The sequence below is a fragment of the Athene cunicularia genome, assembly GCF_003259725.1.
Source record: "Athene cunicularia isolate RWA chromosome 8 unlocalized genomic scaffold, athCun1 chr8_part1, whole genome shotgun sequence".
Lineage (NCBI taxonomy): Eukaryota > Metazoa > Chordata > Aves > Strigiformes > Strigidae > Athene > Athene cunicularia.
Window position 1 is genome coordinate 11,099,480 of NW_020799109.1, and position 25,605 is coordinate 11,125,084.

Here is a 25,605-nt window from a genome sequence, read left to right on the forward strand (position 1 = left end):
TGATTTTCCCAAGCACTACTTTAAATAATCCACAATTCAGTAACTAAATGCAGATTGTTAAAATAATGAAACAACAAAATAAAACTCCTTTAAGACTGCATCTCATACACTTCAACTGCAAAAATTATTGATTTGGGTTTTTTTCCAAATACTTAATTGAAAAATAAAATTATCTTTTAATGGTCAAAATTAAATTACAAGGGTTATAATGCCATTGTACAGTAGGGTTTCTCCATTGATATTTGTCTTTTGGGGACAGGTTTTTCTTGATTCATGGTAATGTATAAATCAATGCAAGAGGCAATATAATCTAGTGAACAGGGTCACTGTTTAAGGCATAGGTGGCCTGGGTTCACGTCCCTGCTTTATCACAAACCCCTCGTGATTTCTCTGCCTCCTAGTATTGGGGTGTCAAATATAATAAAAGTTGAAAACTGTACATAGGGATGATGGGTGTATTGCCAGATGAAGCCTTTGGAAGCTTTCTATTCACGGATGTATTTTTTTGGATTGGGGCACCTAAAGACCATGGCACTTTTGGCACCTAAACTTGTTAAAATGTGCTAATTTCTCTTGATTAAAGGTCTGAGTCTTTAAAATGTTCTTGATATTAAATATGAGCAAGAGGACATCATTAATGTCTGTGTCATAAATATTTTCATTTAAGGATTTGATATACCTCATCATATATACCTTGTGTGTTTGATATATTTCATATACCCTTGAGCATTTTCATCATTTTTATCACATGGATTTCCATCCACTTTTATCACAAAGAAAATTATCTCCTTTGGTTTTTCATCTGTAGATATTTATTCTCTCTTTTCCTGTCAACTGATGCCATTTTTTAAGCCACTTAAAGTAGATTTCGGTTGTTGTCAATGTTGGTACTTTCTGCATTCTGTCTGCACACAAGCATGAATTGCAGGGTGATGCCACATAAAATTACAGGTATCTCTGTTAAAATATAGGGAAATTAGTTTTGAAGAGAAAGCTTTTTCCTTATTTTGAATCTTTCTTTATGTTTTAATGCATTAAGGAAGCACGTGACCAATGGACATCATCTTAGTGCCAAATGTCTCAGACTACCTGTCATTTTGATTCATCCTCGTGGAAAATATCTGATCATGTTATGCAAAGGAAATGAAGTCATGTAAGTTTTAGCCTTCACGGACTTCATATGTGTGTCTCCTTCCCCAGGACAATCACATCTCTCCGGAGTGAACTGATTCCACATCTGGTTAGGAGACAGTTCTCTTCTCCTACATCATTGCAGCAAGGACTAGACAATAAAGAAGAGGACCAAAAGAAAAAAGAACAAGCATCCCTAGGTCAGTACAAGTATCAAAGATTTGATTAAGGTTTTAAAGCCCATATGCTACAGCTGAATTATCTGGTAGAGTGCAGAATTAGCCTGAAACACTAGTGTGGGGATTTGCTTTTTTCCTCTTGTACTTCATGATAGCAAAGATTCTAGTAGACTTCTTTTTCAAACAGTATTGTACATTACATACATATTTTTGTCCTCCCTTATTTTGGTGTAAATCAAAAACAAATCAGCTAGGTGCTCTGTATTTTCTGTATTCTTCTGGAATACAGTATGGGTAAATGTACTTCTGAAAATGATTTTAGGAGGGAGTTCCTAAAATTCTGTAGGGCAACAGAATTAGCCTTAACCACCCTGCACTGGGAACTGGACAGCATCTCAGATCTTGGAATTTATTTTTAGCATTTCCACTGTCTCCTTGTGTGACGCTGGGCAAAACATTGCATCTGTCCTGATCCCTTGATTCTCACCTGCAGAATAAAAATAAGCACTCACTCACTACACATGATAAAATCTGTTAATGATTGCTAAGTATCTAGCCATTCAGATAACGTGAGGCAAAGATTTCCCTTCACCAACAATATTTTAATAGTATTCCTCTTCAGAAGGTATTTCATTAAATCCTGTCTAACTTCATGCATGTGTGTGTTCTCCAGACATTTATAGTTTCATAAAGGAAGATAATAGCTTGCTGAAACCTGCTCCAGATAACTCTTGTTGGAATGATCATAGGGGAGATATGAATGAAACTCTCCATGAAGGAAAAGTGCGCTGCTATGTCCATATCATGAAAGAGGGACTGTGCTACCGAGTGAATACTCTTGGATTGTATATTGAAGCTAACCGACAGGTGAGAAAAATACAGAGCTGCCAGGTGAGAATACAGTAGTAGTTTGTCTCCAGGAGTGACTCCCTGTGATACAGATGAGGAGTGTGTGGGAATTGAACCAGTGCCATGTTATCTAGGCACGTCACCCTGCTGGTTGCTGGATGGGGACATAAGGCCAGGAAGCAGTTCTGTCACTAATTTATTCCATAGCTTCGATTTAACTAAGAAAACCCCCCATCCCACACACTCTTCTTTTTCTTAGGGGTGGCAAGTCCTGTGGCTAAAGAGCCAACAAGTGTGGAAAATAAGGCTGGAAGTAGCTTTGATAACTCATCTAATCAATGTCATCCATGTCCTAAAGGCAAAAGTTCTGACTGGACTCTCCATAACAGATGTTTATCTAAGTGAAAATGACAAAGGTTATTAATGATTTGCAGGAAGACTTAAACTACCTGTACATTCAGATTGCCTAATGCTTTCCATTATGAAAGAACTATTTTATGAACAGGTTTCACTACCGTGGCACTCCAGGTAAACACAGAGGTGAAATGTGAATCTGTTGCAGCTTTCACTTTCACACTACTGAGAATTCATAAAATAAAAGATCACAGGGGAGGGTTAGAGAAATCCTGTACTAGCTAATGAGCTGATTATTAAAAGCTTTTAATATGATGATTTTATTTTTTTTTTTTAAACTATACTGGCTGATGCAATGTACAAGTTCTTACTTCACTCTGCTAGTGATGAACTTCATTGCTATCAGGAGTGGACAATTTCCTCTAGTTTTGAAAGACCGATAGGGGAGAGTAATAAGTAAAGACTCAAGATTTCTGGAAGTGGGGTTAGGACAGCAATAAAGTTGTATTGAGAATCCTGGAAGTGGTCACTGCCTTGCCTCTGTTCTCAGATTGAGTTGATTTCTTTTTAATAAAAAGAATGGATTAATTTATGCAAATTAGAGTTGCAGCATGGCAGAGTGAGTTCATACATTGGAACTCTTTTCTCCCTGGTGCCTGTGAAGGAGCACAGAAATAAAGTGATTTGTTTTTGCAGTTAGGGACATGAGGAAGAGAGGAGGGATGCAGCACTGCTGTCAGAAAGGGAAAACTTTCCCCAAGAATATCAGGAACAAGTGTGCCCAAAGGGTTAAAGGAGAACACCGTTTGCTAGGGGAAGTGTGCGTGTACATTTGGCAGCAGCCACTTCAGTAAAAAGTTATTGAGTTGAGCCAGTCAGACTCCATGTGGGTTTTTTTCTGTTGTTTTTTGTTGGTTTTTTTTTAACTTAAATATTCTACATTTTGGTCAGTTCAGGAAATGTGTTTGCTCCTGGGTGGTACATAGAATTAGTGTTTTGAAATCACATTGGGGCCTTCAATGTTGGAAAGGATTTTCTTTGAATTTTTAACTTTTCCAGAATGGTAAAATTTCTAAGGAAACTATGCGGAGGTAAAACATAAAATGGAGCTTAATGAGGGGTTGTGAGAAAGGAGATCCTTTTTTCAGTGCCACTGCATTTTGTTTCTCTTGCTAATCCTCATAAAAGATACACATTTAATTTTATCATCTTTTTTCTACCTGTTTTGTTGGTCTCTAAGGAAGACTTTTGGTGTCTTGTTTGCTTTTATCTTGCTCTTCACAGACCAGATTCTGATTCCCTGGCTGCAAAGCCAGGACCTATAACTTTGCTGTCCAAGAGGACAGACTCAAAGAGCAGTAGCGGTCCAGTCCAGTAGCCGTGAGAAGGAATGGCATCCTAACCCATTGCCCTTCTGGTGAGGAAACACTTTACTCACATCATTTCACTTCCAGCTGGGTTTCTGGATGCCTGCAGCCTGTGTGTGGGCAGGTGGGTTCAGGAGGGAGTTATCTTCAATAGCAGGAAATAGTTTCTTTGTAAGATGAATTAAATCCAAACACATCTTAAACCTTCCCTTGACCCAGGCACTCCCTCTGACTCCTGCCCCCTGTCTAACCTTCCTTTTCAGAGCAAAATGCTTGAGCTGGTAGCTTTCTTGGGTCACCCCTCAGGCTGCACTACCATTGACTGATTCTAATAAGGGCTTTGCTCTGGCCAGTAAAATCCTTTATTTATTTCACCACACCACCTTTCCACTGAGGAGGGCAAGAGCCTTTCCTCATTTCTTTCCCTTCCCACAGAACAACACTGGATAGTAGGAATCTTTCCAACCTATGCTGTAGGTATGCTTTGGTGTGTGTTCTTCTCTTGGATCTATCCGTTGTGGCTGCCCAGCTATGTGTCAGGTGAGGACAACATCCCTTCACTAAACCAGCATCATCCAGGCTGATTGGCCTAGTTTGTGGCTTTCTGGTAAGCTGGTAGTTTTCTATAGTGCCTGCACCTTGGACCGAAGGATCTAACCTACTCACGTTTTTTAAAAAACAAAGAAAACACAAGTCTAGTGGGGAGGACCATCTTCAAGATGTGAAGAGCTACAGATGTGGAATTGTCTACTGGGGACAACAGGCAACCTGAAATGATAGCTCAGAAGTGTGAGCTCATCTCACTCATCTGAACGAAGCATCAACTGTGAAAATTCTTACCATACGAAAACCAGCACTTTTTATCCATCCTTGCATGCTGGAAGGGAAATGGGCTGGTCATATAATGAATATCCAAACAATTTTCTGTGTCATCTCATTTGAGATCCTGAAATTTTTTTTTCTGATCGGATCCCAATTTCTTCAGATCTGTGGTATCTGCTTCTTGAGCCATCAAGCCATCAGCTCTTGTTATCCCAGCTTTCTAAGGGAGTCATTTACACACTCGTACTGTGTGGCAGCTCCTTTATAGCAGCTTTGAAAATTGCTGGCAACTCTCAGCCAAATTTAACAGAATAATAGAGATCTCGAAGATAAACTGTCCTAAAAGTTTTGTAAAAACTGGTGCCTGGTAAAAGAAAAGAGAGAATGAGTGCCACAAACCCAGTTACACCATCACTGTGCTGAGACTCCAGTTGACCTCCCAGATGGACCGTCAGTGCACGCATCCTAGCTGGCCAGACAGCATGTGCAGGGCTCCACACTGGCCCTAGCACATGCTGCTTCTCACTCAAGCATATGATTTGCCATGATACAGACCTCAGTCCTCATACATCACTTTGCCACCTTTGTGGCACCTTGTATCTCCTGTGTTTCTTTGACTGGCATCTCTGGCCTACCAAGATGCATCATACATTGCATCACTGCTGCAAGTAACTCTTTACAGCACTGTGTCAAAGAATTGCATGAGACTCCCACCTCCCCTGAAGTCCCCATCTGTGCTGTCATCGCCTCTTCTGTGGTGTGTGACCTTGGCTCCATCCAGCTTGACACCAGGAGATGCAGAATGCCTCAGGCTGCTCTTTCACCCAGAAAAGGAGGAATGATGGAGTGATATCCCATCTTCCTGCAACTCTGGCCCCCTTTCTTTTCAGGAGCCAGTTCAGAATTGCTCTCCATGGATTTGTTCTTGGCTACCTCATGGGCTGTGTCTCTCTCTATTACCATCACTGCTTTGTCTGCTTATCTAACACCTGCCTTCTCTCTGTCAAGAGCCTTTTCTTCTGCAGCTTTCTACCATCTGGAATAGCCACTCGATCAACTTTAGTTTCATTCTTCTTAAACATCTCAAATACTTTTTTGTTGTCTGTACCTCAGCATTCTACCTTATTGAATGGGCTGAACATAGTAATCTTTTTATGCCAGTTTACTGATTTATATTTGATAATACTTGCTTCCCTCTCTTGCATTACTGAATGGTGTAAAACATGCTGAGCTGCATTTGAAATGGCAGATGCTGGACATTGTAGTAATGTACAGGATACCACTGTGTTCAGCTGGAGCCAGCCTGCTTGCTGCTGCTTGAACCACTGCTTCTCCACAAGCAAGAAGCTGAGTTGAGAGGAGACATGCAGTGTACTGCAGTGGAAGTGTACTTGTCTCCTTTGCAAAAGTGGAAGATGGTAAAACACATGTATCTGGTTGCAGATTTAAAATGCAGGAACTTTTTTTTTTCCTTTCAGTTAAAATGTTTATGGTAGGTGTGCTAGTGCAATGGAAACCAAAGTCATCTTTGAGCTGTTTATGTAACATGTGGGTACAACACTCTCATGTCAACTTGTGATGTGGGTTTTTCCATCCAGGTTTCCAAGTTACTGCTTAATCTGGGTCTGGAAGAGCCACTGGTTCATGGGTCTGCCCAGATCACTGACAGAGGCATGGTAAGTGTTCCCTTCAATACAGTCTGCACACCTTTTGCTTCAAGAACTGCTTCCTAAAATTCAGTCCCATTGTTGAGAGTGAAGCTGAGTTCTGAAGTATGGAATTACAGTGTAGATGATACAGCCAAGGGTTTTCTTGTAGCCTCACCTATGGGTTCCTGCCTTTCAGTCTCTGTCTTGAAAATTATTTGGTAAAAATTCTCTCTTACTCCCAAGTCAAACGCTGCAGTCTCTTGTTCCCTAATGGAAGTTCATGGTAGTTGAGCAGTTTGCCTCCCAAAGGACACCAAACTCGGAAGGAGTCAGTATTTTAGCTATGCTTCTTGCTAAAGCATTTTTGCTGAATACCAGCTTCAAGCCTCCTTTTCACAGGTCTAACTGGGCAAACCTTAGTGAAGTCAGTGAGTACCAGCAGGACTATTCTTACCATGCTTACCTTACCATGGTGAGGCCTACAGAAACAGATCAGCTAATGGAGTTTTACCAAGTTAATGGACCTTGGGAAGACTGCCCAACTGTCTGCCTATAGGATAGGCCCCAAATTTCTAGGTCTTTCCTCTGCCAAAGATCCCTAGGGGTAGAGCAGGGTACACTTTGTTGATGAGTTCTTGAGACGTGCTGTTTGGAAAAGGTGTATGAAGAACACATATCGGAGAGCTCCAGGTACTTTTGACAATTTCTATTCTTTTCTTCCCTAGGTTGGATCAGACAGTATTATTGGGTCATCCACACAAGTAGGGGAGAAGACATCCATTAAACACTCCATCATTGGCAGCATGTGCACCATAAAAGACAAAGTTAAGATAATAAACTGCATCATCATGAATTCTGTTACAATTGAGGAAGGGTATGTCACCTCTTTGTATCTTGGTCCCCTAAATTTGCAGTTTCTTTTTCTAGATAGATTCCAAGTCAGTAATTTTTGTCCTGTAAGCAATCCCTAGCCAGAACTGTTGATACCAGAGGGTGTGTTTCTAAAGACTGAGTCAGAAGTAAGTCTCTATAAACAGGCTACAGATGCACAAGTGAAATGAATTAACAAGAGGGCTGCAGTCTTGGAACATAAATGTCTTCTTTTTAGAGGAGATCATATCATCTTCAGAATGTGTAAGTTAGTTAAGTGGATGTATGAGTCTGTATGAGCTTGTGTGTCAACCTTCAAAGCTTTATTTTAGTGGCTGGGTCTATGAGTATACCTAAAAAAGCATATTTCTAAGTGGTACACTTACCAACTAGAAATGTTCTTATCACCTTTGAACATTACAGCTTCACCTGAAATGTCATTTTCTTTGACTCTTTTTTGTCATCTTGCAGCTTTACTTTACCATTGTGTATGCTGAGTAATAGGATAAATTAATAAACTCTTCAAAGAGAAAATCTGCCAGCTAGTAGAGGTTTCCCATGCGTTAAAGACACTAACTAAATAGGTAGCCTTGAGCTGTATATTTCCAAATGTGGGAAAAGTGGCCTATCTGTAATTGTTGATGTCTGCATGCCCCCATCTTTCCATACATGCTGGCTTCCTGTGGATGTCAGTGGAAAGGAAACTGCTGATTGAGTCTGTGCAGGCCTGTATAAATTCCCTGCTTCTTCATGGCTTGAGGTTTGCTTAGGGCCTCAGGAAAAAGGCCAAACTCTTAAAAAATGCCAAGTTGGCTCTGAAAGTTGCATATCTGAAAAACAAAAAACCCCAAAGGATGTGGGGTCTATGGAGGATACTACTGTTACATAACTAAATTACAGGTAAGTATGGTACCTTGCTGCCAAGTGTTTGTCTTTAATAGAAATCCACAGTAATTTCAAGCACATCATAAATCAGAATTCCATTGAGTATAGAAAATAGCTGGTTTCCAGTTCAATTGCAAATGGATGCAGTATGGCTATATCACAAGCCCCGCTGTCGTAAGAAGTACTAGAAGCTCTCTCATTTGATCATGAGACCCTCTGTCACTTTGATTAATGAATTGATGCCACAGTCATAATGGTATGGTTTTGCATATGAGGTGAGCAGCTCTACCATTAAATCACAGAGGCAGCTAAGTGTATAAATTGTGCTATTTTTATGAAGAGTCCAAAATCAGCTTATGTCTGCACTGGTATATAAGATTATTCTCTCCTAAATCCTAAATCAAGCTCAGAGTTGTTACCTTAAGCATTCCTCTAAATTTCACAAGCATCATAAGGATTGTGATTTTTTTTTTTTAAGGGGTAAGCTAATTTTGGGGGTAAAATTTTTGTGAATTTCTGGAAAACAATGTCATCCCTAGTCACTCTCAGTGAAAACAATGTAGCTTCCATTGAATGAAAAACCTCACAGTCCCAGGGGTTTACCCCCTTCAGCTGCTCTGTGGTTACTGCACGCTGATGCACTGGTCAAATTTGTAATTATTCCTCTCTAGCCTGAATTAAGACTGTAGACCATGGAGCTTTATTTCAAAGCATGCCGTAATTCATAATGTGTAAATCTGCATCACGGTAAGTCTTAAGATTAGAGGTGTATGAAGTCATGCATGCACAAGTAGTGAGATACAGAAATATTCTAGGTGCTGTGTTTCATTGAAAGTCTTGCTTGTAACTTAGTGAATAATTTCTATGTATTTTGACCCTCTTTCATGACTTTGATTAAATCTGATAGATTTTTATTAAAATACCAGTCTTACATGTGTTTATGGATCCATTTGCAACAGGTGGATAAATTATATGTGGTTTTGCTTTAAACTGCCCACAATGGACAACTCTTTACACTTTAAAGACAACTCTTTACAACTCTTCACATTCTAAAATAATTCAGGCTTTGTCTAATCACCAATTTCAGTAAACATCTTGGATTTTAATTGGAAAGTTGGGATAAGTTTGACCCAAATATGGGTCAAAATAAGCATAATAAAGTGCCTTAACAGATTAATTAATTTTTTGTTGCATAGCAGATGTCCTGCAAATAAGCCAGTTTTAATACCATCTAAGGTACTGTATATTAGAAACTTCTAGAACTGCACTGAGAAGTGGCTAAAACCTGTGTAATTTAAAGAACACACATTTTAATGCTGACATGAGCAGCTCCACCAAACTAGTGGACTGCTATATTAATGCCCTAGTAAAATGTGAGTGGTAGCTGAAAGCTAGTCACAGCAGTATTCATTGCAATAATACCAACTTGAAGCAATGGGCTGAAAAGACTGTAGTAGGGCCCATATTATGGAAAAGACAAAGCTGTTTAGATAACCCGGAGAAGAAAGAAAGATTGGGTAAATAATTTCTGAAAGTCGGGAGGCTGGGAACAACCAAATACAAAAATCGCTGTGCGTTCTAAGTTCATTTATCAAGAGCTATGATTATACATGGCACTGCCTTGGTAAATTCCCTTACCACTTACATCACCTGTAGCTTCTCTGAGTTGAATCTTACTTTTTTTTTAATTTTTATTTTTTTCCCCCCATCTAATCAGCAGCTTTAGTTCACTACAGCAATATAGAAAAAAAACAAAACAACAACCAGAAAAAAAACCCCAAACCAACTAACCAATCAAAAACAGATGAAAAAGTTTCTCTCTTGATGGTTTTCCTGTATTGTGATTTGAGGATCCTGGGCCATAGTTCCTGCAGCTTCAAGATCCACAAATTGCATCTCCAAACCAGAAAAAGGTTTTGAATAGTCTCACCACATTTGATACCAGCTTCTGAAATGGATAAATAGATTCTCTTTGTGCAGATGGGACACCACAAGGTGCTTAGGAGAAAACTAGCTTCCTATTGTTAGGCTGTGGTTGGCTCATTATTGGAGAAACAGAGGTTATGACCTAGATGATGAAGACCTTCCCAACTGATCAAGGAACTGGGGTTAGCCTGGACAGTGCCATTGCATACTGTTTGTAAATTATGATCCCCTCTCCAGCGATAGCTGGTGTGTTTGGTACTCTGGAGGACCAACAGCAGGGGTTTTTGTTTTCCCTGGTGTTTAGGGTTTCTATTACATTATATATGTCTCCTGTGAAGTGATTTGAGTAAATATGAATCTCCCCTTAGAAGAGATTACAGAGGATTAAAGAAGTTAGTAACACAGGCAAAATAATTGGTAGCCCTTTCTTAATGTGTTTCCCACTGTGCAGCTAATTCTTCCATCAATGAGACAATAAAATAGCGAAGATTGCATATGTGCTGAGTGATGGACATACTTGACCAAGCTGAGAGGGATGTAATTTATGCAACAGTACAAGTGCTGAGAGATGCTGACTGCCCAGGTGACAGGCTGCAGCGAGGAAACGGTTCTTGTTTCCCTCTGGACGGCTCCCCAGAGCTCAGTGACAAATGACTGCACTGAGTTACATAGTTGGAGAAAATCTACTAATTGAGCTGAAATTATAGGTTACTTGAAAACTTCATATAACTGAATGCTCCTGCAGTAGCTGTAACTGTCCTCAGTCTCTGTAGTAGTTTGGGAATGTCCCTTCTGTTTGTTCTGTTTGCATTAGAAGTGGTGCAGTGCAACAGGGTACCTGGATTGCTGTGTCTTTGGTGCAGGAGTCCCCTCATTATAGCTCACTTGTGAAGGAGCAATCTGTAACACTGGCAGGCTGACTGAAGCTGGTTATGTAGGGAGGTTGTGGCATTTGCAAATGAGAAGGGATGTCTCTGATGGATTTACTCCCCCTGATGAGCAAGACTGGCAAACTGGTAAGAACAGACAAGGAGAAGACTGAGGTATTCAACAACACTTTTTTCCTCATTCTTCACTGGCAATCTTATTCCCACACCTCTTGAGTAGATGGACCGCAAGACGGTCTGGGAGAGCAAAGTCCCTCCTACTATAAGATCAGGTTTGTGACCCCCTGAGGAACCTGAACATACATAAGTCTATGGAACCTGATGAGATGCATCCCAGAGTCCTAAGGGAATTGGTTGATGTAATTGCCAAGCCACTCTGAATGATAATTTGAGAAGTCTTGGCAGTCAGGTATAGTCCCTGGTGACTGAAAAAAAGGAAGCATTGCACCCATTATTAAAAAGGGTACAAAGGGAGGACCCTGGACACTGCCAACCTGTCAGCCTCACCTCTGTGCCTAGGAAGATCACAGAACAGATCCTCCTAGAAGTTGTGCTAAGGCACATAGATTGACAGGGAGGTGATTTGAGACAGCCAGCATGGCATCACCAAGGGCAAGTCCTGCCTGACCAGCCTAGTGGCCTTCTATGATGGAGTGACTACATAAGTGAACAAGGGAAGAGCTATGGATGTCATCTGTCTGGAGTTCTGTAAGGCCTTTGTCATGGTCCCCCACAACATCCTTCTCTCTAAATTGGAGAGTGATAGATTTGATGGATGGATTGTACGGTGGATGAGGAATTGGTTGGATGGTCCTATCCAGAGGGTGGTGGTCAACGGCTCAATGTCCAGAAGGAGATTGGTGACAAGTGGTGTCCCCCAGGGGTCTGTACTGGAACCAGTACTGTTTAATACCTTCATCAGTGACATAGGTAGTGGGATCAAATGCACCTTCAGCAAGTTTGTAGACAACACCAAGTTGAGTGGTGCGGATGACGCCTGAGGGACAGAATGCTATCCAGAGGGACCTGGACAAGTTTGAGAAGTGGTCCCTTGTGAACCTCATGAGGTTCAACAAGATCAAGTGCAAGGTCCTGCACATGGGTCAGGGCAACCCCCAGAATCAAGACAGGCTGGGGGATGAAGGGATTGAGAGCAGCCCTGCCAAGAAGAACTTGGGGGAACTAGTGGATGAAAAGCTGGACATGAGCCAGCAACGTGCACTCACAGCCCAGAGTGAGAAGTGTGGCCAGTAGGTCGAGGGGAGGATTCTCCCCCTGTATTCTGCTCTAATAAGGCCTCACCTGGAGTATTGTGTCCTAGGATCCTCAGCACAGGAAAGACATGGGCCTGTTGGAGTGGGTCCAGAGAAGGGCCACAAAAATGGTCAGAGGGTTGGAACACCTCTCCTGCAAAGACAGGCTGAAAGACCTGGGGTTATTCAGCCTGGAGAAGAGAATGCTCCAGGGAGACCTTGCTGCGGCCTTTTCTTGAAGAGGTTTATATGTAAGATGGGGACAAACTTTTTAGCAGGGCCTGTTGCAATAGGACAAAGGGTAATGATTTTAAACTGGAAGAGAGTAGATTTAGGCTAGCTATAAGGAAGAAATTATTTACAATGAGGGTGGGAAACACTGGAAGAGGTTCCCCAGAGAGGTGGTAGATGCCCCATCCCTGGAAATCTTCAAGGTCAGGTTGGACGGGACTTTGAGCAACCTGATCTAGTTGAAGATGTCCCTGCTTATTGCTGGGGGGTTGGACTAGATGACCTTTAAAGGTCCCTTCCAACCCAAACTATTCTATGATTTTATGATTCTATCTCCACCCTGATCTCTTCATAGAACAGAAATTACTGCTTTTGGGGCTTTCAGACAATCTCACAATGGATTATGCTGATCTGAGCATGGTAACTGTTTAATTTGGTGCACTAAGCACCCTTAGTTTCCTTGAAATAAGACCTACATTCATGTTTTGGCAGTTGGGTTTTGTTTGGTTTGTTGGGTTTTTTTTCAACACTGGCTTTATTTTTACCAGTCTTGTAGTTTTACTTTGGTAGCTTCTGGCAGCAGGAATGTCTTATTGCTCTGGTCATACAGGATCTTGTGCTGAAGTGCTCTGAGCATTACAAATAATATTAACAGGAAAAGCATGTTGAATCCTTTATTCCATCCCTGCAGATAAAGATTTCGAAATCTCTTGTTTGTTAGTAAAACTGTCTCAGTGTATACACTTACTGAAAGGAGCTTGGCCATTTTGTTATGTGCACAGTATATCCTTCCTTGGTTGTGGAAAATGAGCTTTTCCCTGGGAAAGATTCAGGAGATGGGACTGTAGTAGGGAAAAAACCCTGATCTTTGGACTACTGAGAGATTAGTTGAGGAAGCAAGCACAAAAAGGTCAGATAAATATCATGTCCACAGTAAGCCATGCTTTGAAATGGTCTTGCTGACATGCTGGTAGTTAGTACCATAGGACTCTGGCAGATTTAGTCTTGAAATGCAGTATTTTGCCACTTTTCTTTTTCCAGGGAAATACAGGAAAGCGTTCTGCCTCAAATGATGTTTTTATGGAAATCATAAATAGGCTGCTGTAATTATCAGAACGAGTGACAGCAAAACACAAATGGCCTGAGATTTGCATCAAGATTTCACCTCCACATCTGGGAAGTCCCAGATCTTCACAGAGTAACCTGTCTCACCTATAATTTTATCAGAAGAACTGCTCATTGGGGATGTTTGGTTTTGGACGATGGAAGAGATAAACAAAATGTCTGGTCATCTGCCTGACATAGGCCAGAGTATTTTAGGCAGTACTTGCTGAGTTGAACACAGCAGCTGTTGACTTTAGAAGGTTATGATCTTCATTTGAAAGTCAGGAAGAATTTGAGGTCTACTGACCACCTTGGGAAGTTGTTCCAATGTTCATTTTAGTCTTTCTATTCCCATTTGTAGAGACACATCTCCGTTCCTGAGTGTTTTATAGTCTGCAGTCAGAGATGCTTTGTGTGGCACAGGAGCTTGTCAGCACAGGTGTAATTTGTGGGATGCAGAATCGCAAGCTCTGGCGGGCAGGTACTGCCTTCCTCCGATATTTGCATTGCTGACATTTAACAGTTCCCCCTTCAACTGTACAACTGTGCCTTTATCCTGGTGTCCCTGGTTATACTTTGATGTGATGTCTCAAAAAGGTTCCTCACTGTTGAACTCCTCAAGCATTATCCCAAACTGGGCATAGCAGTGGGAGAAGGAGAGGGTTCCTTCCAGAAAGGAGTTTACAGCAGACAGTTGCCAGATCGCCCAATGCAGTGTTCAGTCTTAGTTCAGGAACTGTAAGACTGGGATTGCAGATGTGACTGAGGTTATCGTGTGTGTGTGTGCACAGGGGTAGGAATTACTGAACAATAACCTTGTCTCCTTGTGTTTGTAAAGTTTACAGCATGTTGTTTTAACTACATAAAAACATACTATCTAAAAAGAATTGCTGAAATTCCCCATATGACACACTGCTAAAGTTAACCACTTGGAAAGGGAAGGGGTTAAAAAGACAAGCAGATATGTTTCGGGTCAGGCTGCACATGATGGCAGCAAACTGCAGAGCGTTGCAGCATCAGGGAACTTGGAATGCAAGGGAGGTGACGCTGAGCGCTGCGGGTTACGAAAGCTGCAGGGAGGTGATGTGGATATTGAGGACAGAGGGAAAGTTAGACGAGTCCCACAGGGGGATGTGGTAAACCTTGGGGAGTTCTGACTCCCTGGGCAGAAAGAAAAGGCTGGATTAAAAATTTGCATGAAGGACTAAAGTACCCAGATTTGTGAAAGAAGGACTGGCACTGAAAATGTTATGTCAGCCAAAGCTAGCATTTTCCTTGTTCAGTCATATGAAGACAGTAAATTATGTGTTCGATTTTGTTAAAAATGTTCTGGCTACCTGTGTGAAAGTAGATGGTACAGATGCTGTAATGTTACTCAGTGAGGGGACTGGAGAGAGACTGCATGTGACTGGTTAAAGGCTACTCTAGTTTACCACATGTCTCCAATTTATTGCTACTTTCTATGAGAAAACGTACAAAGGAAGAAAACAACAAGCAAGCCGAGCTGGATTGACTACTAACTGCAGATTGATTGTGAAGTTTATTGGTTGTTTCCTCAATAGTGCCAAATCAGCACCTGATGTAGAAACAGTCAGCAGTTTGAAGAAAGTTCTAATTAAAACCAGGATGGAATTGAGTGTTTATAGAGGTTCAGTGCATAAGTAGTCTTTTTCCCCTTGGATAATGGCAGTACAAAGGAATGATCCTATTGCCAAGGCAACTTTTGTTGAAATTGTAAAATATATTTTACAGCACATTCCCTCATGAGAAGGAATGAGGAGATGAAGTTTTTTACAGTACTGTAGCTTGCAAAGCTGGAAATAAGGCTTTGCTTATGCTGTGATTCCCCAAAATTTTGTATCTTAAAGCATTTTTTTAAATGGCTGTTATCTTCTGGACACTTCGTCTCACACCACTAGTTGCCCTCCTGCCCTGTGCTACCCCTATAAAGAAGAACAAGTTTAGAACAGATATCACAGAAAGCACATGAAAAATGAGAACTTAATTCAGAAAAAGCATATGTTCAGCTTAGATATATGGATAAAGTGTGTATACAGCTAGAATATATCATGAGATATGGATAAGCATGAATATATGAAGAAAGCTAGGTATAGTCCTTGCCTGTAAAAGGGCTCTTACTTCTCTTGATTATGTAGCAATTACATTCTGTCCTTTCTGTCACACCTCTTGGTTTTATACTGTAAATTTTTTGGTCAGGTATCAAATAATGTTCATTTTACTATTTAATTCAATGCACATGCTGTATACGATACTGAATAGAGACAACCTCTGGCTGACAGAGTTTGCTTTCAAGAAGATAAATTGAAGAGAGGGCAGACTAGGAAACCAATGAGCAGGAAGCGGTTGAGCTACTTTACTTTCAACTGGAGTAAAATTCTGCTGTATCTCATGTATGTAGGATATTTCTCATATACTACCTGTTATCTTGTGAATGTCTGAACCATTATTACTAGCAGCTCCTCAAAAAAAAATTTCTTCTGGCTAGCTTCCTGGTACATCAATCTGCCTGAAATAAATCACCTGTTATTTAATCTCAGATGCAGATGTTTCCCTGATAGTGCAGGGAGCTCTTCCCAATTTTCCAAACATCTTGTACGTCAAATGTTGAACTTAAAGCACAGATCAGGTCTGAAAAGTAGCATTTTAAAACATCTCCTCTCATTCTGCTGATCTGCTTCTTCAGGTGGCCAGGGTTATGTCTGACTTCAGAGCTATAAATAAGCTTCTGCCTCCTGCTAGCCACATGGGTCTAATCGAAAAGTATGGAGATTTTTCACAAGCAACGGATTGCTGTTGGGCTTTGGTGGGAATCTGGGTGTGAGTGTCTCTGGTGCTCTTGAAAATCTTCCCCAACTGGGTATGGAAAAGGAAGAAATCATCACACTGTGCCAGAATTGTACCTGCAAGTTCCTAAGGGGACTGTAGGGTTGAACAAGTTCAGCTTGGCTCTAAGAAGCCAGGCTCAGTTTGTAAGGATGACATTTAGAAAATCCTTTTCCTTGTCAACCTAGTCCATATGATAGGGAAGCTGATTTAACCAATAATGTCCTATGGAGCGCTACAGCTCTCAAACCAGAATTGCCTTTCAAAAACCCCAGGGTAAGTGTCTTTGTACTGTGTGTGCCAGTTACCCTGCTCAGTCTGACTGTGCCAGCTAGTGAGAAAGTAAAGCAAACCCAGAGACAGGAGCAAATACATAATTTTTCTGTTTGTTACCTTCATATAGACAATGATAGCTTTTCCTGGGCATCAGCTGAGTGTCTGTAAAGTCATGCAGGAAGTGGCCCTCCCACTCTGCAATGAGAATCCAGAGGGAGGTAAGTTTTCCTGCATGTGGGGTTTCCTGGTGTAAAACTCCTTGCAGCGTACTTTTGCTGAAGTGTGCAAAACCAAACTTGCAGCTACATAAAAGGCCACCAATTTGTTTTTTCCAAGATCAGCTGGATTTAACTGAAGTTTCAGAGGTGAGGCACAACCTTCCAGGCGACCTCCCCCAGCAGCCTAAGTTTCACTTAATAAAACACATTAAGGTAGGTTTGAGGCAATCCTTTAAGGTCAGTTGAACTTTCACTGGAAAATACGAGTGCTGGCAAGTAAATGCAATATGTAATGCAAAATGTTTAGGGTGTGGGGAAGAAGTGTAAAGGAGCCATACCACAGTGATGAGCTTGGCTAGAAAAGAGACATGAAACAAGTTCCTTAGCAAAAACACCCTCAGAGACGGGTGAAGAATTTAGGGGGGTTGGTAGAATGATTTTGTTACCCCCAAGGGGAAAGACTGGAGATCAAAGCCCAAATTCACTTAAGAATGCTTGCTTTGAAATGTGTCTATAAATTATAGCATGTACTGCTGGCATCTATTGTAGTCTTTGGTATTTGCTTGAGTGTATAACGTGAGATTCATAGCACCCTGAGTTCTCTTGTTAGTGTGTAAAAGCATGTTGGTGTAAAAATATGTTGGTGGGTAACACATGTTGGTGAAGGCAACCTTTCAGATTCTCAAGTTTCCTAGTAGCGTTTTTGCCTCTTCCCTGTTTTCCCATGGTCTTTGTGCCTCACCCCTGTGATCATGTGTCCCAGCCACCGACTCACTAGCTAATGGGGGATTCCTTCAGGGGTTGCTGATAGGTTTTAGAGCTCTACCTGCCTCCTTGCCATCTCTCAGTGTTATTAAGTTGCCTGTTGTGACTGTTATCTTCTTGGTCAGAGCAGAATGGGATGTTGCTCCCAGGGGAATCCACAGCTGTTACCCCTCAGTCAGCAAAGTAGCTGCCGAGGCATGTCACCTTTTGCTTTTAACTCCTGAATCAGTCTCTCTGTTTCATAGCTCATCTGGAGGAGCAAGAGACCTGTCTTCTTGGCATGGCAGAGCAGTACCAACAGGCTGTCCTAAGCTTTGTGCTCCAGGCTCTTTCTTCCTCGTTAGTGTATAGTTTTAAGCATTGCATTTTAGACACCTCATTTGCTTTGCTGCCCAACAGAGATTATGTCGGGGTTTTGGCACAATTGGATTAAACTAGCAGACCTGGATAACTTCCATTGGCATTTCAGGAGATTTGCTGTAAGGCAAACCTGTGACATTCATACCTTCCTGAGCTTGCACAACTAGGGCGAGAGCAGCAGTTGAGGTCTTGACCTCAGTTACTTAAGCCCCTTTCTCCCAGGAGTGTTCATCACTTTAATCACAGAGTCCTAAATAATCAGTGGGTAGCCTGTAATTAGGGGGTTGTATCTTGGACTCCTGCAGCCTGCTCCCGGTGTGCTGAGCGCTGCGTATTTTGATTTCCCGTTCCCCCAAAGGATGTTTGATCTCATATTTACACTTTAGAAAATTAAGACGGGTACGGCACCTCAGTCCCCTGGCAATCTTCCTGCTTTCAGTGGTAGGTGCCTTGCTTTTCCTAAGTATCGCAGTGCTGCAGCGATTGACACACTTGATTTAAGAGTTTGATTTATAGACTGATACTCAGGCTGAAAGTCAGCAGTTCCAGGGCTGCATAAATCAGCCTGTCTCTGGGACTAATACTTCCTTATTTATAATTTCGACAGGAGATGGAATTCTTTCACAATTCTTTACATTTCTTTCAGATGTAATCGACCACCCTGTCCTTTGGTTTAAAGCTATGTGACTTTGCCACAAATAGAGGGAGGGGAAAGTAAGCTGAGTCCAGGAATTGCTGTGCTATAAAAGCTCCATATTGTATGCTCTTGGACTTTGCTTTCTCCCAGCTTCCTTCAAGCCCACACAAGAGATGGACTTGAGGTTTTTTGGCTTTCTTCCCCTCCCCCCTCCCTCCATACATACGCTGACCTTTTAGAAAAATAAATAAAAGATAAAGAAGGACCTGGAATGTTGCAGAATGTGTGTACATTTTGCTCTCTGTTGTTTTCTGCTGGGATTAGTTGTTTACAATGGGGGAGAGAGGGAGGGCAAAGGAAGGGAGGTCTGTGGCCTTAACTGAAATTAGTGGCATTTCAGAGTGATCTTGTTAGGTGGTCTGCAGTTTAAAGACCTAAATCCTTGTAATCCCCCCATGCCTCCTTGGCCACTACTCCTTTTGCTCTTGTTCTCTCACTTTTAAAAAAAAAAAATACCCCAAAGTCAGCCTCTCTTGTCTCTCAGATACAGGCACATAACATACACGCATGCACACGTGCACAGACACAAATGTACACGCACACTCTCTCTCATATGCTTTCATTCACATGTTGTACCTGTATAACAAATTAATGTCTTAGCTACATCTGTTCCCACTACAGGACTGGGCTTGTAAAATGCTCTCTCTAGAATGCAGATGCACACTGAATATTTTTATTTATTTTCTGAAAAACACCCAGCTGCCAGACTTTCAGTTTGTGATTACACTTAAAACAAATTCAAATTGCAATTTCAGCCATAAATCAAATGCCCCAAATTAGTTCCTCTTGTGGGTTTGAACATGCTCTTTGGATTTTAAGGTCAGAAGATATCCGTTTTCACCGTGCTGAAAAGTTTAAAAATATACTACATTTTCAGGGGGAAAAAAAAAAATATGGTTTGCATTATAAAGCAGTACATCAAACGTGCGCATATGCGCACATACAACAGTGTCGATGAAGCTGGATGCTGTCAGAGCACCTTTGAGGACTAATAACCCCTAATTGCTAAGCAATGCAGGAACCATGGTGGCTGTTTAGCCAAGGAGAATACAGCAGAGTGCCCTGAGATGTGATATTTACCCTGTAAGAGAATAAAAGTTTATTCCTTACTCTTCAAGTTAAAAAAATAGTAAAAATAAAATAAACAGACAAAATACTTCTCTTGGCAGGCTTTATAACATACTTTTTTTTTTTAAAAAAAGGCATTTACAAGTGGTTTCAAAATAGCTGTGTTACATCTGTCAGCGGGTGAAGGGAACACCCACAAATTGTGTTTTTATCTCTTGAAGTTTTGTTCCACTTGAGCAATAAAAGCCGGATTTGCTGCTGGTTTGTGTGATTGGGGTAATCTGAGCGTTGAGTATGGTTTTAAAAACTTCTGCAGTTGGTTGGGTTTATAAGTTTTAAGAAACTCCTGGGGTGGCGGAGTTCTTGGGTTTTATTTTACCCTGGCACCGGGGAAGGCTTGGTTTGCAAGCACCTGGCACAGACAAGTTCATCTTGGTTCCCTGGCCTGTCCCTCCCAACAAATGGTTTGGCAGGAACCCCCCTTATCTTTGATGTTAATGTCAGCAGCAGTTTCTTGGTTACAATGCTATTCTTTCTCCCGGAGTTGAAAAACTATCCCCAAGTAGGCTCTGAACACACATCCAGTATTCTCCATCCTGAACTCCAGAACAACAGCTTAAATCCCTTCTCTGTTGGGTAACATCCTCCTGCATGAGGATAATGCCGAGAGGTGTAATGTGCTTATGGCTGCTCTCGTGCTCAGAAAAAGTGATAGATGGTGGGAACCTAAAAGTTTGCAGGCGAAGGCTCTTGTCTGACTGGCTCCAAGCGATGGAGGAGGAGGTATTTTGGAGTGTGCATTTTGGATGGGAGCCATTTTAGTGGGAAATGAGCAACCTTTCCCATCACCTTTGTTAGTCCTGTTGAAAGCCAAGTCAGGATGGCAGAGGTGGGCAGTCCTCCCTCCACCGATTCATTCCCTTGCCCAGCTGCAAATGCAGAGTTGCTCTCGCTCTCAGTGACCACTCTTGTGCAAGACGATGGCCTGAGCTGCTGTGCAGGCACACAAAGCTATTGGAAAGGAAGCAGATCATGACAGTGTGAGAGCAAAGGCAGGCAGGGGTCTGCTGTGTATCTTTGCCGCTTTTTATCTTATTAACATGTTAGTAAAAACCTTGCCAAAGCAACCTGAGCTGGTTACTTGTAGCATAATTGCTCATATTGCCTCCTTATAGGTCAGCGGAGGGGGAGTTTAAGCGAGTTAAAAAGAATAATTGTTCAGAGGGGACAGTCTATTCAAGGGGGGTCGTAACTGCTAACCACTGCGACTGAGGTCCGGTTTTACTGCTTTTACTCCTGCAGAATTGATGCTAGTTTTGCGGGGCTAATGGTTTCTGCTCTGACTCACACAAGCAACAGAATTGTTATATGTTTAATGGCAAATTCAGTGTACTAGATAATAGTGATGTGTGAGCAGGAAAATACTAGGAATTGATTTTAGGATGGGTAGTCTGAGGTTAGGATTGATGTTTCTCTCTTCTCCTGAGGACCACAGCCAGGTAGTTCTCCATTCAATACAGGATTGAAGCTTAGGGCTCGGACCTGATACCAAAAGCCCTCTATGCTGTTAGTTCAGACTCTAGGGTAACAGTTCTGTCCACAAGCCAGCCTGATGGTGCAGTGCAGCCATGTTTCACTAGCGCAACAAGTAGTGGTGATGCCTGTGACCAAGGTAGGGATTGGTTACAGGTGATTAAACTGTGGCACTCACCATGCAGAAAGTCACTGAAGCCCAAAACGTCAGATAGTGATCAGGTCTTTGACTGAAGATAGCAAGAATATCCACAGTTGTTGTAATTAATATTAGCAGAAATACTGGGGAGAAGCTACAAAATACCAGTAGGATTAATAGGGGGGAGCAGATTGTCTGCATCTCTCTGGACTTATATATCTTGCTTATACCTTTCCTCCCAATCAGCTGGTTTTGATGTGTGTTAGCATTTTTAGACATTTCTTACTGGGTGCCTTCAAATTTTCTGTCCTTCAGTGACTTCTACCTATCTTTGCACATGTAAAACTAAGGAAGCAAATCATTAGCATCATAGCTACTTTTTTCTCTGTAGCTTTGAAACTTTACATTTAATACCATTTAACACTACTCGTGGTGCTGAGTGAACAGCATTTCAGGACACATGGGGGATACTAGTAAAGATTCACAGCTTCCATTTTACTGCATGGAGGGGCTCAGACCAAAGCAGTAACTCACTCAGCATCTCTCAGCAGAGGAATTACTAAGCCAGCAATTGGCCTCTGAACTTCTTTCCTATCTGGATAATCAGATCAGCAGATCTGAAAGCTGGTTATCACAGATTCAAGTACATTTTGGAAGAAGGTGACCTTTGCTAAAGTACCATCCTATGTAGCATTTCATTTTGTGGTGTCAAAGGCTATGAGAGCGTGAAGATATCCAAGGCAGGTAGAGCAGGTCCTTTGTGGGTTTCGTTGGTTTAGTACTGCAGAGTAATCATGTTTGGGTGCTTGAATGCAACATGAACAAAGCCAACCAGCTAAGGTATTGATCTGCCTCTTCTCACCACCCTTAGTGCCTGGCAAGTTGAAGCATATAAAACTTGCTCGGCAAAATTCACAGGCAAAGATTGGGCTGCTGCTTCTCTTTTAAACTGAGGAACTAAGCAGAGAAACCACCCCCGCAGTTACCCAGACTGTCTGTGGAAAATACAAGACTTGATCCAGGTCCCAAGTCCCAGGCCAGTGTCCTGTCTATGAAATCCTCTGGCTGTATTTATTCTATTAAGGAAACGTAGAGGAAAGCTGTTCTAACAGGAGGTAAAACTGGAACCCCTTTTTTGCAAACCCATTCTGACAGCTGGCATTTCAGTTTTTCCAGCAACTGGGTGTGAGGATCAGGAGAAGAATAGTGGAGTTTTTAAGAAAAGCGCAGAACTGAACCTACTTATAGGATCATGTCACAGGCTTATTACATATTCTGGTCGATACCTTTGGTTTGTACTTGTCATTTTAAATTATTTTCTTGCTTTACTTTGTGTTTATGTTGTAGGTGCTGTCTTCAGGGCAGTGTTATTTGTCATAACGCAGTGATAGAGAAGGGTGCAGACATCAAAGACTGTTTGATTGGAAGCGATCAGAGGCTGGAAACCAAAGGTAAGTAGAAGAGCTGTACAGTGCATTTGAGTAATTTTTAAATTTCCTCAAGATTTTACTCCTGCTTCTTCATAAAGTGCCAATAAACAGTGGCAGTTCTACAGTGTGGTGTCCTATAATACTAGGATTTGTTTTTCATGGAAAGTACAGCTTCTTGGCATAAGAATAGCTCAGGGACTTGCTCCTCTGAAATTGGCAGAAAAGCTCTTGTTGTTGTTATAAAGAACAAGATTGGGTGCTGAGACAGTCTTTTCCCAGAGACCACAGTTAGATCAGCCTGAAGTTGTCCTCAGAAGGAGCCGTTATTTTGACTAGTCATCTTTGTCAGTGTCAGGGGCGATGCAGTCAAAATTTTTGATCACACAGACATCCTTCTCTTGTAGATGCTACCAACCCATGGTGCCAGTGTGCTCCCATTCACCTCACTCCAAGCAAAAGCTCAAGGTGGAATATCATACCAGGAGCTGCTGTGCTCAGTACTAAATACAAAGGCAGCTACATTCAGATCTGCTTTACTGCTATGAAATTCTATTTGGGGGTTTCAGAGAGGTTACAACTACATGGCCCTCATTTGGGCAAAGTTAAGCCATCCAGTGGAAGTGTGCGTGGCGAGGGCTCGGTGGTTACCGCCTGAGTGGAACTGTTGATTTCCTGCCCTAAGAGATAATGGGCAGGAAATGGCTGTCTCGGTGACTGCATCCCAAGCAGAGGGCTTTTGAATGAATATTTATACTTGGGGTTTGGCAGATCCCTGCTCTAGGGTGTGGACTGAAGACAAAAGTGAGTTCCTTTGCAGGCTCCATGTGAAGTTATTTTGTCAGATCAGGATTTGTTTGCTCATTTTGCCTTTATGGGTGGATTCCCAATTGTAAGTGTCCTGATACAGAGCTGGGTTTGCACGTAACATAGTATAGTGTAACCTATTGTCAGCTATCCACGTGGCAAATTTTTCTTTAAATTGAAACTAAATTTATTTTATAATCTTAAATAAATACATTTCCTTTAAATTGAAACTAAAAGTAAAAAAGACTCGTGAAAACAAAGTATTGCAGTTGCAAGTCTCGAATACCGTAGGAAACACCCAGTGAGTGTTCTGTGTACTATGGTCTTGGTCCCTGTTACCAGAGTCTGTGCCTACTTGTGGCTTTGCCCATCACATACATCTGAATCAGTGGCCCTTGCAGGGTTCATTGCCTCCCTTATCACTGAAGATTTGCACTATTCATGATGCTCCATCTGTGTCCTCCCCTGAGCACAGAATCATAGAATCATTTAGGTTGGAAAAGACCTTTAAGATCATAGAGTGCAACTGTAAAGCTAACACTGCCAAGTTCACCACTAAACCACGTCCCTGAGTGCCACATCTACACATCTGTTGAATCAGGTTGTGTTTGGTTGTTAACCTACAGTGTGAACTAAGAGGAGATGAGGTGTAGATTTAGCTACTATTTTAGGAAATAGGAGTATGTTTGATTTCTGTAGTAGATTATATCAAACAGAAATACTACCCTTTGACCTCACTCGCATCTGTTTCAGTAGTGTCGTCCATGGTGCAGATCCTAATATGGTTGATTTTAGTATGGAAATCATTCGTTCGTCTTGATTGTCCTTGTCATCCTTGTCTGAATATGTTTCAGGGTCGGTAGATGTATTTGTAGGGAGAGTAATGGAGCTGTAACCCGTGGTTCATTTGCCTATTCTTGTAAAGTCTACTGCTTACCTCTACAAAGCTTAAACCCACTTCTTAATGAGTCTGTGGGCCCTCTAGTTAAACTGTTCAGAAACGTATGACTGACGTTAGCAAAGACACATTCAGGTAGATTATGAATACACCATTATGCTGAGCAAGAAAAAATAATAAAGCCTCAGTTTATTTCCCTGCCTCAGTTTCCTAACCATTCTGGAATTTCTTTGGGCTGGGGGTCAGGTTCTCCTCGGTGGTCTGGGATCTGTCTGCGAAGTTCATGACTTATTTCCTGAACTGTGGAGTCTTTCCAGCCCAGCATGTCTCTTCTGACCTTGGCTGGTCCTGTAGTAAACTGGGCTCTCTCTTTTTTGCTGTGAAAGTATGCCATGACTTCCTCTCCCCTGCCCAAGACTTCCTGTATCTCATGCCAAGCTTTTGGTGTGGCCCTGTAAGTCTGTTTCCATATTCCCCCTTTCATCAAGACTTTGGCTGTGTTGTTCTGTTTGGTAACTTTTCCTTTTTCAAACTTGAGCCTCCATGGCCAGGTTAGAAAAAAAACTAGTTCTCTTGGGTTGGAGCCACCTTTTGTTGCAAGCTGATCACACTTCAGCAGACGTAAGCAGTAGCAGCTGGCTGTTCACTCTAGTCTGGGAGTTACATGCTAGAAGCCTCCTCAGCAAAGCTGCATACACCTTCCCAGAAACACTAAAAAAATAAAAATACAGCAGTCCCTTATTCCAGAGCATCAGCCAGGATTCATCAAAGGTAGAAATATCCCTGAATCATCCTACACAGGCCCAAGCAAATCCCACAGTTGACTTTGCTGCAGATCTGGCCGTGTGCTCCCTGCTCTGCCGTATGAGTCCTGGCCACACTGCCCAGGTGGCTCAGGGTACAAGAGCTCTTTGAGCCAGTGGTGCACTGACCTCCTTTCATAAAATGAACTCTAGTCCCACGCAAGGAGGATGGCAGGAGAACAGCTACCACAAATGATAGGCAAACGTAACTCAAACCAGCTCTCATCCTTTTCCTACTGCGGAAGAATATGGGCATATTTAGG

General features: G+C 41.8%; 1 protein-coding gene across 1 annotated transcript in view; it reads left to right on the forward strand.

The window, feature by feature from the left end:
* The window catches only part of EIF2B3 (eukaryotic translation initiation factor 2B subunit gamma), a 129,061-nt gene that overhangs the window by 94,433 nt on the left and 9,023 nt on the right, over nt 1-25,605 (forward strand). The window contains exons 9-13 of the mRNA XM_026854061.1: nt 1,201-1,331; nt 1,984-2,177; nt 6,301-6,378; nt 7,077-7,225; nt 22,755-22,858. Coding sequence (XP_026709862.1) covers nt 1,201-1,331; nt 1,984-2,177; nt 6,301-6,378; nt 7,077-7,225; nt 22,755-22,858 — 656 coding nt within the window. The remainder of the gene's footprint in view (nt 1-1,200; nt 1,332-1,983; nt 2,178-6,300; nt 6,379-7,076; nt 7,226-22,754; nt 22,859-25,605) is intronic.